This window comes from Chaetura pelagica, unplaced genomic scaffold (genome assembly GCF_000747805.2).
Source record: "Chaetura pelagica isolate M959 unplaced genomic scaffold, ChaPel_1.0 scaffold807, whole genome shotgun sequence".
NCBI classification, from domain to species: Eukaryota; Metazoa; Chordata; class Aves; order Apodiformes; family Apodidae; genus Chaetura; species Chaetura pelagica.
In genome coordinates this window covers 845,190-861,281 of record NW_009953935.1, presented here as the reverse complement: position 1 = coordinate 861,281, position 16,092 = coordinate 845,190, and the positions used below count along the sequence as shown (strand labels likewise).

At 40.8% G+C, this 16,092-nt stretch overlaps 1 protein-coding gene across 2 annotated transcripts; it reads right to left on the bottom strand.

The window, feature by feature from the left end:
- Positions 1–4,829: 4,829 nt before the first annotated feature.
- PPP1R2 (protein phosphatase 1, regulatory (inhibitor) subunit 2) lies at positions 4,830–11,752 on the bottom strand. Of its 2 annotated transcripts, XM_010001727.1 has the most exons (7): positions 11,649–11,752; positions 11,091–11,171; positions 10,692–10,795; positions 9,670–9,840; positions 8,231–8,439; positions 6,704–6,754; positions 4,830–5,306 (listed from the first exon to the last, which is right to left on the bottom strand). In XM_010001727.1, the coding sequence occupies exons 1-5, from the start codon at positions 11,729–11,731 to the stop codon at positions 8,360–8,362; spliced, it is 519 nt and encodes a 172-aa protein (XP_010000029.1). In that variant the 5' UTR covers positions 11,732–11,752; the 3' UTR covers positions 4,830–5,306; positions 6,704–6,754; positions 8,231–8,359. The 2 variants fall into 2 exon arrangements, with proteins under 2 accessions (XP_010000029.1, XP_010000028.1); XM_010001726.1 differs by lacking the exon at positions 8,231–8,439 and having other exon boundaries at positions 11,649–11,695.
- Between the last annotated feature and the right edge of the window lie 4,340 nt (positions 11,753–16,092).

Here is a 16,092-nt window from a genome sequence, read left to right as displayed (position 1 = left end):
GCCCCCTGCCCGCCTGGGGCGGGACGGGCGGTCCCGGCGCCAGGCCCTGCTCCCCCGGCCACTCCGCTCGTGTTTCACCCTGTTCCTGCTCCCTCATCCGGCCCCTCCCCGGCCCCCGGGCCTCATGTGGGTCTCAGGAGAAGCACCAGGGGAGGGCGGAGCGCAGCGCAGGATCCCTGCGCGGGAAGGGAACGCCTGCGGGCCTCACTGCGCTCCGCTGCTCCGTGTCCTTCCGCAGGGGCAAGGGAGGTTTTGCATCAGCCACCCGCGGTCCGGGGGGTTTGGTTTTTAAGGCTGGGGAAGGGTCAGATCCACACTCAGTTACGTGGGTGCAACAACTGCTCGTGGGCCGTCCCACAGGGAATCATTCAGGCTGCGTTTGTGTTGTTGAAGTCACTTCTCAACTGGCGTGTGCAACTGAAAAGAGAACCGAGCTCTGGTTTTTAACATAGTTTTACTTCCTAAGGAGGATCTGGTGTTAGTCATTCTCCATTGCCCAGGAAGCGATGAGTCAGTGCTGACCAGTCTTGTGTCAGTCCTACAACGCAAAGAAAATTACCTTGAGTAATGCAACCCTTCCTGCTGCTGTCTTGAGCTCATGATTCAGGTGCCCAGATCTATTCTCACATCGAGGTAGCCAAGCAGCCACAAAATCTTCTATCTATACACTAAAGAGGGCTTCCTCCTTTGCAGTGATGAGGGAATTGCAGTATTAATAAAAGTATTAATCCATGAAAACACCTGCAGACTTTACAGTTTTCTTCTTATAAGGTCCAAGAAGTCAAATCAATACATCTAGTATCAGTGCCAAAAGGCAGTAATGAAAACAATTACTTTATTTATGTTGGTGACACTAACAGTGGTTTCAAACAGAAGAATTACATTTGTGAGGTGCTATCATCATAAACACCACAAAAAGCATGGTACACAAACAGAGAGGTCTGGTAAGATACACAAGTATAACATCAGAGAGTGAACTGGGGGAAAAATATTTGCTGTTTCCATGAACTGTGTACAACTCAGTGTGAAAGAAACTTTATGGACAGAAAATTAAAAGTCATAGTTAAGGCTCTTACTAGCAAGCAATCTTCCTATTGGAAGCATATTAAAGTATTTTCTCTGAAGACCTTGCAGCCCCCTGCCCGCCTGGGGCGGGACGGGCGGTCCCGGCGCCAGGCCCTGCTCCCCCGGCCACTCCGCTCGTGTTTCACCCTGTTCCTGCTCCCTCATCCGGCCCCTCCCCGGCCCCCGGGCCTCATGTGGGTCTCAGGAGAAGCACCAGGGGAGGGCGGAGCGCAGCGCAGGATCCCTGCGCGGGAAGGGAACGCCTGCGGGCCTCACTGCGCTCCGCTGCTCCGTGTCCTTCCGCAGGGGCAAGGGAGGTTTTGCATCAGCCACCCGCGGTCCGGGGGGTTTGGTTTTTAAGGCTGGTGAAGGGTCAGATCCACACTCAGTTACGTGGGTGCAACAACTGCTCGTGGGCCGTCCCACAGGGAATCATTCAGGCTGCGTTTGTGTTGTTGAAGTCACTTCTCAACTGGCGTGTGCAACTGAAAAGAGAACCGAGCTCTGGTTTTTAACATAGTTTTACTTCCTAAGGAGGATCTGGTGTTAGTCATTCTCCATTGCCCAGGAAGCGATGAGTCAGTGCTGACCATGGAGAGACTGACCAGTCTTGTGTCAGTCCTACAACGCAAAGAAAATTACCTTGAGTAATGCAACCCTTCCTGCTGCTGTCTTGAGCTCATGATTCAGGTGCCCAGATCTATTCTCACATCGAGGTAGCCAAGCAGCCACAAAATCTTCTATCTATACACTAAAGAGGGCTTCCTCCTTTGCAGTGATGAGGGAATTGCAGTATTAATAAAAGTATTAATCCATGAAAACACCTGCAGACTTTACAGTTTTCTTCTTATAAGGTCCAAGAAGTCAAATCAATACATCTAGTATCAGTGCCAAAAGGCAGTAATGAAAACAATTACTTTATTTATGTTGGTGACACTAACAGTGGTTTCAAACAGAAGAATTACATTTGTGAGGTGCTATCATCATAAACACCACAAAAAGCATGGTACACAAACAGAGAGGTCTGGTAAGATACACAAGTATAACATCAGAGAGTGAACTGGGGGAAAAATATTTGCTGTTTCCATGAACTGTGTACAACTCAGTGTGAAAGAAACTTTATGGACAGAAAATTAAAAGTCATAGTTAAGGCTCTTACTAGCAAGCAATCTTCCTATTGGAAGCATATTAAAGTATTTTCTCTGAAGACCTTGCAGCTGGAGGACTTAAACCTGTGCAAGAAGTTTCACAATGATGATGCTGTGGAGCTCAATGTCCATGTCAGTAAGGGCTGCCTCTCTTTTGTTTCCTCTTTATACCACCCCTTACTTTACAACTAAGCCTTGACCATACGTTTCCCAAGGTTAAGGCCTGCATGCAAGCTAAGTTCCCATTAAATGTAAAAAGAGAAAAGGCATTTCTTGTCCCCATTCAGCAGGGAACCTGTATTGATTTTTCCACAGTAGAAGGAAATCAGACATCCCTTTTGTATAGAGTATCTCTTGCCTGTTTAGCTCTGAAGGTGTAAGCTTGGATAAAAAAAAGTAAATCAGCCTCTCACTTAAAAGCAGTGTCATGTACATCAGGTTGCACTCTAGCTGAGCCAGATGAAGCAGATTTTTTGCCAGCACTGAAAGCAATTAAGTGAACTAAACCTTTACTAAAACCTGTAACTAAACCTAGTGCAAGTTCCAAAATGGCTTCTCACTAAAACTTGGGGGCTTGGTGGCACAGAAGAAAGGAAATCACCCAGACAAGCTCTCAATCATGTGACTGATGAAGTGACCTACTAAACACTGAGGTTCATTTAAAACCATCTTCCTGCATTAGATGTACTGTACCCCCTCAAAGCTACACATCCATTTCATCCAGGATTTTGGAAGCCACTAAAAGAAAGGTCTTTACTGGTAATCAAAGTGGGTTGTTTGTTAAAAAAAAATGCTTTGCAGGTATTGAAGGGCAAAAAGTATCCCTGCTGAGCACCAAAATGAAAATGATGTCTCAGACACAGGAAGCACAGGGGGAAGGAGGCAGGACATTAGCTCATGCAAGAGCTGCTTCTGATGGATTCTGCCTTAATTGTGGGTTCAAAGTACCCACTTCTACTTATCACCAAGTACAACTACTCTGTTATACAACATCACAGAAGACACCTGCATTACCCATGCACGCTGGCCCAATCTTGGCCCATTCATGCTCCAGTTGAAAAGTAAGACAGCCTAGCTGAGGGCCCAGCTCCCGCAGCAGGGCTGAGCTGGGCAGCCTGGAACACAGGGCGGTGCAGACGCTCCAGCAGCCTGAACACTGCCAGCTGGTATATGAGGGTGCAAACTTTTAAGTTTTGAAATCCTACTCTTGGGAGCCAAAGTCAGTAAGTGACTTCAGGAGTCAGAAGTATCTAAATGCTTTCTCTTTGCCCCCATTTATTCTATATAAGTGACCATGTTAGATACAAGAAGAAAAAGCACTCTCCATATTGAAAAACTAGCATCACCACACTGGACTCAATCAAGAGTTCAACTCTCTCATTAAAAGATGCTGTAAATCCTGATCTGGGCCCTTAGAATACTAAATATCCCACAACTGATAATCCTGTCACCTACTAAGGAGGGGAGATAATTGGGAAAGGCACACTGCAACACCCAGTTAGCACAACTCACAGCTATCTTTGGCAATGCATCCATTCTAATTAATTATTCCTATATAAATCCTCAAAGGGCAGCATCCTGTTGCCTTATTCACTCTCAAACTCTCCAGGATTTCATGAAAGCTCACACTTGAGAATGCACATAACTGTAAAATAACTGTCATTCCTTTATTCAAACTTCACATGTACAGTGGACAAAAAGACATTTTAAAATAGATCCATATAGGTATATGGATTTTTGCAACATATCAAATTCAGATCAAAATTCAGATATACACTGTATTCTGTAACCAAACGGATGCTTAAGTGTATACTTCACTGTTTAATAAAACCCAGGAACAACTCTTTAACTACTGGAATATTCACCAGTCAAATTCCACTGGTGGGACATTGTTTACAGCAATTTGGAGGTTCAGAATCCCTTTTTACAGAGACTATTCAACCACACTGTAAACAACTGTTTGAATTAGGCAGTTTCCCTTCTATTCTTCCAAACAGCCTTCATTTTACAAAAGCAGCTACTGAAAGTTGCAGTGGATACAGGAAGATTTAGACCAGTGGTTTTCAGTGTGTGGGTTACTAACCCCAAATGAGTGGATCTTCAGCAGTTATCTTTAGATAAAGAACAGCCAGTCTGAACTCTGCCATCTTCACAGTCCCGACATGGATTTGCTCGTGTTTGGGTGCTCTTCTGCAGGTGCTGGGAGCACAAGCACTCTTTGTGCAACTGTAAAGGATGAAAAGTTTTAAACAAGAGCCAGAAGAGTGGCAGTGGATGTGGTTTCAAGAGAAAAGTTGGAAGGAACTTCCATGTTCTCACAATAAGCTAAAGAGAACACCACAAAACATCGAGTATCAATGGAAGAGACAATGAATGTTAAATGCAAAGTTCAAATTAGCACATTTCCAGTGTCAAAATAATTCCCTCCACCAGATGGTAGAACTGCCTTAGTCAGAAACCAACAACTGATTCCAAACACCACTCTTAAAAAATAATACAGCTCTTCTTGTAAAGACTGGAAAAGTACAGGTAATAACATACTGAAATCTAGATTAAAAGGTCAACATTTTACAAACTTGCAAGACTTAAATAATCCCTTTTTAAACTGTTTTAACACATCTGATAAGTAGCTTTCATGTCAATCTGATATATGCTGTACCGTTTGCCTCTTGAATCCCAAACCTCTCAGTAAGAGATACCACACCCAGAACACTGTCAAATAAATAGTGAAAACCCAAAAAGATACTGTTGGTTTTGAAGCATGAAGAGCAACAGTACATTATGCAAGATAATCAGTATTATACATACAGGGAATGCCACTCTGGTTGAACAGATTATGAAGCAGTATTCTCCATGAAATACTAGGCACAAGAATAAATCAATTAGACAGGTTTTTCTGCCTAATGGACAAGTCTAAAATTAACATTCTTGGCAATACAACATTGTAACTGATATGCTTCTCAATATTTAAGAGCCTTAGTTGCAAAAATAAAGCGATGTTTATATTTGTGTCTTTGACAAGCAGTTACAGCTCTGGACAGATTTCTTCTATGTTGTGTGCTCGATGTCCCAGCTGGTCACGAGTGGCATGTGCTGCATAAGAGAGATTACAAAAAATAGCTAGTTCTTCACACTTATTGAGTATTTTCAAAAACACACACAAAAGTCCTCCTGAAATCATAGGACCACTAAGGTTGAAAAAGACCCCTAAGATCATCAAATCCTATCATCATTGCTTCTCCAAAGTTAGATGCTTGCCAACCCATTTTAGCAAGCTGCAAGCTTTCATTTTGAGAGTACAGAAACTTCAATAATAGTTATTTAACCCTCATGTTCTGAAGGAAAGGGTAACAGCCTTGTCCAACATACCAAGCACTGAATGCTTGCTACCCCTGGAATTGGGAGGATTTAACCCAGGAGCTGAGAGAGAGGTTAGTTTGCAGAACTAGCATGTGAGATTCCTGAAACACAAGCAAGTGTAATACTTTTCAGGTCAAATTTTAATTCCAGATGAGACACTTTAAAACAAAATTAGCTCATAAATGAAGGATGACACGTCTGTGGTGTTTTTCAGAAACTTGTTAAATTAATGGTTTTGAGCCAAAGAACAGGGAAAATGAAAATAAAGCTCCTTCTCTTTGGTGCTTTTCACATGAAAAAGCTCACTATAATATATATGCATATACATATGCAGACCTGAAAATTCAGAGGCATGAAGCAATCAGGGAAAACTATATCCAGATTATAATAAACTTTTTAAAAGGCCAGTTAGGCTTCAGCCCAAGTTTGACTTGGCAAGAAGTGCAGTTTAACAAGTGAAAAGCACAGCCAACAAGCAGAACCAAGTTGTGTGTGCTCCCAGCCCTCTCACTTAACTCATCCGTGGGGTGATGCTCACTGTGCTTAAGACAACACAATGTATTCTGTCCCTGCAAGGGGCCAATAGAGCACACCCAGTCATCTGACAGCTAAGCTGATTAGCTGTATCTGAGCAGGGTTATCACAGAAACAAATGCTAAACAAACCATAAGGAAGAAACAATAGTTTTACTGCTTGTCAATTGAACTGCTATAGATCACACCCTTGTATGTGATACTTTTGTGTATCAGAAGACAGATCTACACTGACATCATCATGTAGATTATATCAGGAATCTTTCCTTCAGTGATTCCAAAGAGAATTTTTAAAGTAAAAACATTTGTGGAGAGGAACAAAGATCAAAATAACTATTTTGCTGGCTAAGTCTATTTATGTCATTTGTGGAGTCATAAATAGGGAGTAGCCAGAGAAATTCCAGAGAAGCTGAAATGCTGAAGCAAGCAATCCTAAGGCAATCTATTACAACCTGAACTTTTCCACCAAAAAGCTTGGCTGCTAAAATCCATACGCATGGCATAAGCTACAGCTACTGGAAACAAGAAGGACCCATCCACTTAAAACACACTGTAGTCCACAACAAAGACGGGCAAAAATATACAAACAGTTCTCACCATCACTAACTGGACTGGCCATCTTCATTTCAATCAGCAAGAAATTTCAGTCTGTAAGCAAGAAGCGCAACTTATTAGCAGGGCTGGCGGTATCTGACAGAAGCCTTCTTAAAAACTTGTCCTAAATCTTTAGCTCCTTCTTCAAAAGACAGGTGTAGAGATTAGAGTATTGTTAGTATTACTCAAATACAAAACTGACAGTATTAGAGGGTAGAAAGGAGCATCAGGTAAGAGAAGCACAGAAACTTTAATGGATTTTCATGAGTGAAAATATTCAGAGTGAGAAGAGGGTCTCAAATTGCCTGAAAAACCCAGGATCCAGAGGAGCCCTAAAGTCACAAGACCAGTGAGAATCACCTCTTATATCACACCTTTACCTGGAATGATCATCAGTACTACAAAAGTCATGTTATTCCACTGGAATAGAAAGACACTGCATGTCAGCTCTCACATACATAAATTGACAGTCTCAGACATACCAGGTGAGTGACAACCACATCACAGGTGATCTCTGTAACTTCAGAAGAACTGAAGTCGAATGGAAGAAATTATAAAAATGTAGCTATAGTACAGTATGCAGAAAGAGACAGACATTTCCTTTTCAGATAAAAATCAAGCACCAGAGCTGTTAGTCACTTTAACAGAGTGAAGCCAAAATAAGCCATTAGAAAAAGCAGCTCCTGCATCACTCAATACACTGACTAAAGAAAACCCTCCTTTTCTGCTCTGTAAGAAAGCACTTTTAAATACAATTATTTGAAGGCAGAGAGGTCTTTGAAAGTTTTCCAGATAAATAATCTTTCCACACACTTACAGTCCTAACAGGGGAATCTCAGGAACAAGAGTATTAATAGCATTTTGATCCACTTCCATGAAGGAAACAACCAAATTGAAATACTGTTTTAAATATCCAATTGCTTAATATGACCAAAAGCCCAGAACAGCTAAAAACAGACTAGCAAAATCTCAACAACCAGATATTTGAGAAATGATTAACATTTATGAATAAGGCCCTCAGAATACCAATGAAAGAGTGACAAAGAGATGTCATCTCAAAAAGCTATTTCAGTAAAACTTTGGCATTACTTTAACACAGATATGTTGTTGAACATTTATCATCTCAATGTAGGAATTTCTTAAAACATGGGCAGTGGCATATGACAGAAAGGTTTATGAACAGTTTTGTCCATATTCCATCATCCTTTGACCAACCCCACCACAAAGATTCACAAATGAAAAGTCTGAGGGAATTAAATTCACAGGTTTCTACAAAAGTGAGACCAGTATTAACCTCAGGTACAGAGACCAAAAGCCATGATAGCTGATGCAGAGATTAGGAGAAAACATCAGGGTTTATCAAGCAGAATGATAGAAAACAGAAATTAAGAAGTGAGAACTACAGCAAGCTAATGGGAAGTATCCCCATATGCCGTGGCAGTGAACCAGTTAGTTAATGGGTTGATAAACTGGCAAACAGTTACATTAATGGAATCTATTGGCTGTGAGCAGTCTAAAATTGATAATTACCAGTTGTGGCTCTGAAGCTTGTTATGAGGCAAGGTGGAATGGACGTCAACAACAGAGATGGAAAAATGCTGCAAAGGTGTGCCTTCTTTCCACTGGAGAATGCAGCTGGGGAGCGGAGTTGCCTCTGTTTTACAGCAGAGTGCAGAGAGATGGCAGCTTCAAGCCATGGAGAAAGGTTGTAAGGTTGCCTACTGGAGCCCTCCTTTCCCCTGGAGAGTGAAGTTCTAGTAAGCAGCCACTATAAGGCATATGGTAAGTTACTGAATAAAGTCAGTCTATTAATGGGTCTCAGACATGTACCAAATGACCCTTTTGGAACAATTATGAAGGCATTAGTCTTCCTGTAATAAATAATGGGCAATCCACAGAACTGAAAAACATGGAACTTTGCAAATCACCTTTTACTGTATATAATTTAAACTAATTTTACAAGAGTTCCTAGTTCACATGGTTGTGAAAAGCAAATGTGAACCAAGTGAAACCCATGCAGCATCTTCCCAAGTCTGCAGAATGTGCCAGTCTCTCACAGTTTTGCCAAGCAACAGATGAATGAGGCTCACAGACTTCATTGCCACTGGTCTCATGGGGAACATATATCTATGGTTTTAATGCCAAAAACTTGTTAGAAGTGCTTTTACACACAGAGGTGGATAGTGAACAGCTGTAATTATTCACCAGAAGGCCACTACAAAGATCAGGTGTTTTTATTATAGTCTACCCTTTTCACTCAGAGAGAAGCTTAAAGATGAAAGAGAAGGTGTCAGCCTCTTCAGTTTTATGAGTTTCCCATCAAGTAACAGCCCTGAAGCAGTTCAGAAACAGCTCCCAGCCAAAAGTCCCAGACCTTCTTCCAGTAGTTCCACTAAAAGCAAAGCTGAATGCCTTATCCCATACTACAGAAATGAACATCACTGCTTAAGGACAAGTCCTAAAGCAGTTTTACATTACAGTAAGGCAGGCAAAAGTTCTACTTTGGAAGTTACATACACTTCTCTCAACAGGGAGAAAACATTCATGCTCGTTTCCTATTGCTGGCAACAGGATGGTTTGGAAGCAAAATGGGAACTGAACCACCACAAAGCCTGGCTCTCCTGTGTGGCCACAACTTTAGGTGTTCTGCACATGACAAATCCTCCTTTAGAAAAGAGGACAGCAACTTCACTACCAAAGGTCAGTTATGCTGGGGAAATAGGATCAAGCAGGGATGCTTGCTTTTCTCTCATGTCACAACAAAAGCCCACAAGCTTAATTAGCAATACTGATGGTTTTGGTACCATGCTACAAATCTACCTATCAAGACAGCATGCAGTATTGCACGCTGAGTGTAACACACCAACTATAACCTTTATTTTCATTCTCATGCTTGGGTGTATTCATTTCCCAACAGCTGAAAGGCTCACTAGTTCTTAAGCATGCTTTTTGATTAATCAGTAGCTCACCATGTTCTGTACCTTCTGTATTCATTGTTTCTACATCTGCAGCATCCTGCATCTCTTCATCCTCATCTTCTTCACCATGTAGGTCTTTTGCAATGAGCTGTCTTGCAAGTTTGATGTTTCGTCCTTCATTGTAGTGCATTTTTCTCTTCATTTCAAACTGCTTCCTCTTCTCTGTGGACAAACAAATGCAAATATGCATACCTTCCTCTTTTTTTAAAAAAAATCAACTTACCTTCCCTTCAGAGAGGCACTAACTGCTTCATAGGTCAAATTTATTCCTACGTTGAAAGTCCACTGATTACACAATCAAGCAACCACTGAATTAAAATTATTTTCTTCAAGCAGTGGACTGTTCTTTTATATGAGTCTGACTTAGAGGAAGGCTAGTAATTAATGGACTGGAATGGCTGAACACTGTTAAAAGAACCTGTCTGTGAGTAAGGGCAAGTCTGAACCAAGAGAAGCATCTAGTTACAGCATACAAACTTCCAAAGTTTTGCAAACCTTTTTACTAAATAAACTTAAGGACTGAGACATGCTGATGGGATAGAGAATAAACTTTTGTGCATGTCTGACTCAGCTCCTGGCTAAATAACAAAGACCAGTTATGAGAGATACATTACCACATATAGATGAAAATATTTTCCACTTTCCCCATGGTCTGAAGCCTAACTTTGCTCCACAGATTAAACATTAGCAGTTCTAGCAGTAATGCATTATAATAAAACTCTGCTTATTGGCAGCCCCTACACTTTGTTCTTCTTCCTTTAGAATAATAAGATTACACACTCAAAATTGGGGCCAGGAAAGATGAAAAGCAACAGCTAGATAACACAAGCCTGAAACCTTATAAATACTGTTTGACTGTTTCCTCAAAATGTTCTAGCATATTTGTTCAATCTTTTACTTAACATTCAAAAATTACTTATCTCCATTTTCAAAGACAATGTTTTTTTTGTTAGGCAGTACTTTTTCTTCCCTAAAAAACCATAACATATAAACCAAAGAAAACTTATGCCTACCTCGCTCTTCAGGACTTAATTCTTCATCCTCTTCCTCCTCCTCACTGCTTTCCTCTTGCCTTGCTATAATCTTGGGTCCTCTACCCTCAGCTGCATCTGCCAGTCTACATAAAACGTGCAATACTAAATGCTGAAGCAGCAAGTTTTTCACTTTTTAAAATACATTAAATTTCAGAACACTCAGACAAACTGCTTTGTTCATTCTTTTTAATATACTTATGTGTACTAACAACGTGCAAGAGGTTTAATGTACCACTGGCATTATCAAACACCAAAAACTAATTAATTTGACAAGAGCAGAAGTTTGATTTCTAGAGAAACCATCAACACCTTCCCATACAGAAAAAGCACTCCAGAAAAAATATTAACTTTTAGTCCATTTTCTATTACAATACTTACTTTTTACTCAACACATCTGCTTTTAAGGGCTCATTTAATTCTGAATCACTCACTGCATCTTCATCGTCTTCTCCTACCATGCTTGGAAGACAAAGAAAGTAGCCTTTGTCAGTAATTTAATGCTTAAAATTTGCTTGATAAAACAGTCAAAACCCTACAACACTATTATAACTCTCCTTTAATACTTTAAAAACTTTCCAAATCTAGTTTAAATATTGATATGAATGACAACTTTATATTCTAGTACACAGATGTTAACTGAAAAAAAATAAAATCAATAAAAGTCAGACTTATTCCATTCAGAGCCTACAGCCTGCTAGACACAAACCTTCTAAAAACTGACTTTGTCCTTTCTGACAGTCCTTCTCAACAACTATAAGCCTTTACTAAGAAGCTTTGCAAATCTGAGTATATTGCTTATATGCATATATCCAGTGGGCTTGCACAGCCTGGCAGGCAATCAGCTATGGTAAATATTACAACATCCACACAGTCAATTCTGCTGTAAAACTACCATGTCCCCTGGCATCATTTAGGAGAGCAACTTAGCAGGCCTACCTGTGATAAGGAGTACTTGGCTCATCTATTTTCATCAAGCCATAATCTTTGCCTGGTGGGTGGTATGTAGCTATGATGTTCATTTCATCCCACTTCTGGCATTTTTTACTGAAATAAGAAAACAAAGATAATTTTTCTTTTACTCTAAAAAACAATTCATTCTGTTTGGTCACAAAAAAGGCATGTTTAGAACTTCTTTTGACCTCTACTACATACCATGCACAAAGAATATTGTTATGACAGGCATGTTCAAAGTATGGCTACCAAGTACTACACACTCTTCGGTTAAGTCATGACAAATTATCAATGTAACTTAATTTCACTAACAATTCACAACAGCTAAATGAACTCAGTGATCTATAAATTTATTCTTATTCATACCCATCATATATTTTCTCAAGAGACTACCTGTCTTGTTCAATCTCTGGCCCAATAACCATTTGCTCTTGTTAAAAACTACCACAAAATTGTTCTTCCTCTAATTATAACCTACAACACTTCAACAAAACCAAGTAAGTTCCACCTCACCTCTGCTCAGTGAGCTGCTACGATTACGAGCAAAACTGTTGCATAAACAATACCAACAAATAACTTCCTACAGTAAAATGAATAGCACTGAACAAGCTGGCTATTAATACTGCTTGTGTCATCCCAAAGTGGAATCATAAACCAGAACTGATTCACTGATGTAATTGAGCAGAGAGAGTTTCACATTTTACACAGAGAGGCACCAGTGATGTTACGTTATTCAAAATTTCCACAATTAGTCAGAGAATGCACCACTTTATGTATGTTTGCAGAAACAAAAATCCACCTGGACTGACAAAATGTAGAAGCTACAAAAAGGCTAACAGCCTTGTGGCCAGAGGAAGAGTCACCTCTTCACTGATCTAGAAGTCTCCTGATTAAACATTTCTGTGAACCTACCAGATAGTACATTTTCTCTAAAAAGCTTATTGCAGGCTTCATACAAGGTGGTCTTCACCTTGGACTAAATGGAGAAATTTAACTTTATAATAGCAAAATAATTCCACTATTTACTATTACCTTATGCATTAACAGATTGCTGAAGTGCTGCAAATTATTTATGGAAGAAATCTTTATAGGGCTTTGTTGCTTTTTGGTTTGTTTTCTTCTTTGAGGGAGCAGTTGGCCAGAAGACTTAAGTACTCTAGCTTAAGCACTGACTGCTCCAGTACACATCACCTGCTTTGAAAAATATATTAAATCTCAATAACACAACAGCTCTTGAGTAGAATGCTATCTGTAAAACAAAACTGATAAGGCAAAATTTCAAGCACAAACTATATTTTAAATTTATGGTGAGCACTGCATAATGCAATGGGGAAAAAACCCTAACGGGATAAAAAAATGATGTGGGAGTTAATGCCAAATCTTACATGCCACAGGCTTACACTCCAGAAATGAATACAAATTAGGTGAGCTTAATCTCTTAGCATATAGTAACCAGTGCCAAATTCTCATGTTCGAGGTTTCACATCTATTTAATCATTTTGTTCAAACTGCAACACAAGAATTGCAACCTAAGCAGACAACACGTGAGTCAGACTGCCCACTCCGGCAGGGTGGAGAGTCATGAGCTTCCTGATGACAAAGCAAGAGCTCTAGCCTAGGAACACCAGTTATTCAAACCTATCTATTCATGAGTAAAAAAATCACCAGTTAAACATCAGCTGAACACCTGCTTAAAGTTCATCTATGACTAACATGATCACACGGTCACACAGTGAGCATACAGAATTTTTACTAGCCACAGCAGCCCGACAATGGCACACAGCCCTACAGAGACAGAGCTTGAGTTGAAGAGGAAACATGACAGATGGCAGGAACTCCCATCATATGCTCTGCGTTCAACTCATCTGCCCAGAGCACATCAGGGTTTCTTGCCTGGGCTCACATCTCAATACCTAACCATGATAATGGCAAGCTTAGAAGAATCTGCTTGGCAAACACTGCTCTCAAAATCAGACTGCCTACAGCTTGCCATTGGGTAACTTGCATAAACACAGGACTGAGGAAGTTTTCAGTGGTTCCGTTTTTTCATGCTCATTTCTTTAAACATTGTTTACAACATTCAAAGCCTTGGATGTGGAACACCTCCCAGAGCACAATTTAAAATTCAGCTAGGAAAAAAATTACCATTAGTGACAAATGTGTAATTTTATCCCTCCATGTAAAAAGCCATCACAGGAGGGTGACTAAGTGCTCTAAAAACACACAACTCCCTTGATTGCCTCCAGTTTGGTATGCTTGGGCATGCCTGAGCAGCATAACATTAATGATAGAGCTTAGGACATCACAGCAAAATGCCTTCTGACACCCCTTCACATCGAAATATGAAATCTAATCTTCCTAGGAACATCAGCTTTGAAAAAATCTCACAAGAGCTAACTTGTATTATCTCATATCTTTACAGAAATGTAATAATTTACTTTGAAATCACACCTTGCCAGGTGAGGTTTCTGCAGCAGTATTACTCGAAGGAACACCCCTCACACCTTACTTGCTCCTACCACAGCAGACTCTTCTCTTGCCTATTCCAAACACACACACACTTCCCGAGTTACTACATAAAATGCCAGATGAGATCAATCACTGGCTCCTACAGGAGACAAAAAAAATACTGTGGGCCAGCAATGCCAAGAACTTATCTACCATTAACCACGACCTCAACTCTTAAGATGCAGTTCCAGTGACATCCCAATTTCACAAGCTTTTCTCTTCCACCGTGTTTTCATTAAGGAAGTCTTCCAAAGAATGCCATCATCACTAACAACAGCACAAGGCCAATGATGATATGAATGCATGAGAATTCTACTCAACACTGTGCTTTAAAAGCTGACAGCTGGCACAATGAGCTCTTTCATCTGCAGCTATTTTTAAAGGTTTTCATATCTGAACTTCAATATTAGAAATAAGCAGAGAGGCTGCTGATAGAGGCACATGAAGAAAACAGTTACCTTAATTCCTAAACTGAATTTTAATCTTCAAGTAAAGCAAAGGCTGTTCTGGTTATTATTCTTTAAAGTATAAAGTTATTTTTCTGAAGTAGAATAATGCTGATTTAAATGAACTGCTGCCAACCTGCATACAAACCAGCTTTGAATACCATATACTGATCCTCCCAGGAAATCTTCGAACGCAGCCTGCCAGGTTTAGCCAATATCCTTTACCTTGCAAGGCAATTTCAGAATTAATCTAATTGACCTTATTGGCTCACACTGGCAAACAGGAAACAGAAGCTGGGCTTCTGCCCACTTAATTGCGTTTCAAGAAATGATGGTGTTCTGCAACCACTACAACATTGTGTAGACTCATGATGTACACCCATCAGTTAGCACTCTGATTTCTGATCATTCTTCAAGATGGTACAAAAGAAACTGCAGAAAACAAAACAAAGGCTACCCACTGCCAGTTTTACTTTGTGTCTGGTGTGGTAGTAAATACCTTGCGCTATGTTTTATTACAAAGAACAGGGAAAAAAGTCACAACATGTGTGTGGCTTACTGCTATTTACACTCGCCTCCTTCAAAAACATTATCTCATTCCTTCAGTCCCAGTAACTTCTCCCTTGGAAGCAGAAACAGCTAACACACCAAACCAAAAACTTCTTGTTCTTATGTTGCTGACTTTACACTATGTTAATGACTTAACTAGGCCAAGAGGAAAGGAATATGACCAGAAAAACCCTGCATGTCCATTTTATGATGATTTCTCTACTTGCAAGAACAAGGTCTCAAATGAAGAAAAACAAAAAAAATAATTCAGAAACACAGAGTTCAGGTCAAACCCTGGTGATCACCCTGTGATGGAGTCTCAGAGCAGCATTAGGCAGTGCATCCTGCGTGCTAACATCAGGGAAAGTGCAAGAATTCCAGCCGAGCAAGTGCAGCTGCTGGCTGGCTAAAGGCCACTTCTTGCACATTGGACTAACTCAGCACGTTACAATCAAATCAAGATTTTCTTGTCATTCAGAACACAAGCCACACAGCCACGGCGTATTCTCAAGTGTGAAGTCTTTACAGCTGAATCTTGCACAGCCAAGACAACACCTTCCTTACATTTCAACCCAGGAGAGGTTCTCTCCCCTGGGACACGCTCCTGCTTACAAAGAAACAGGACACTTTTGAGAAGAATGAGAACTAGTGTCCCACACTGTAAAGTCTCCTCGTAACAACTAGAACCTTTCTGGTTTCCTCTCCGAACGAGCTTTTAAAGGCAACCCTGCTTCTGCTAGTGTTCCTTAAAGAGCCAGGAGCCACCCCAGCTGTGCCGGCCGCCACCGTGCCCTGCAGGCCAGAGCCACCACCTCAGGCCCCCCGTTCTCCCCCTCCAGGAGCCCTCAGCCCTCGCACAGCCCCTTTCCCGGCGGGGCTCCAGCCTCAGCCGGGCGCCTCCCGGGCCTGCCCAGCCCCACTCCCCC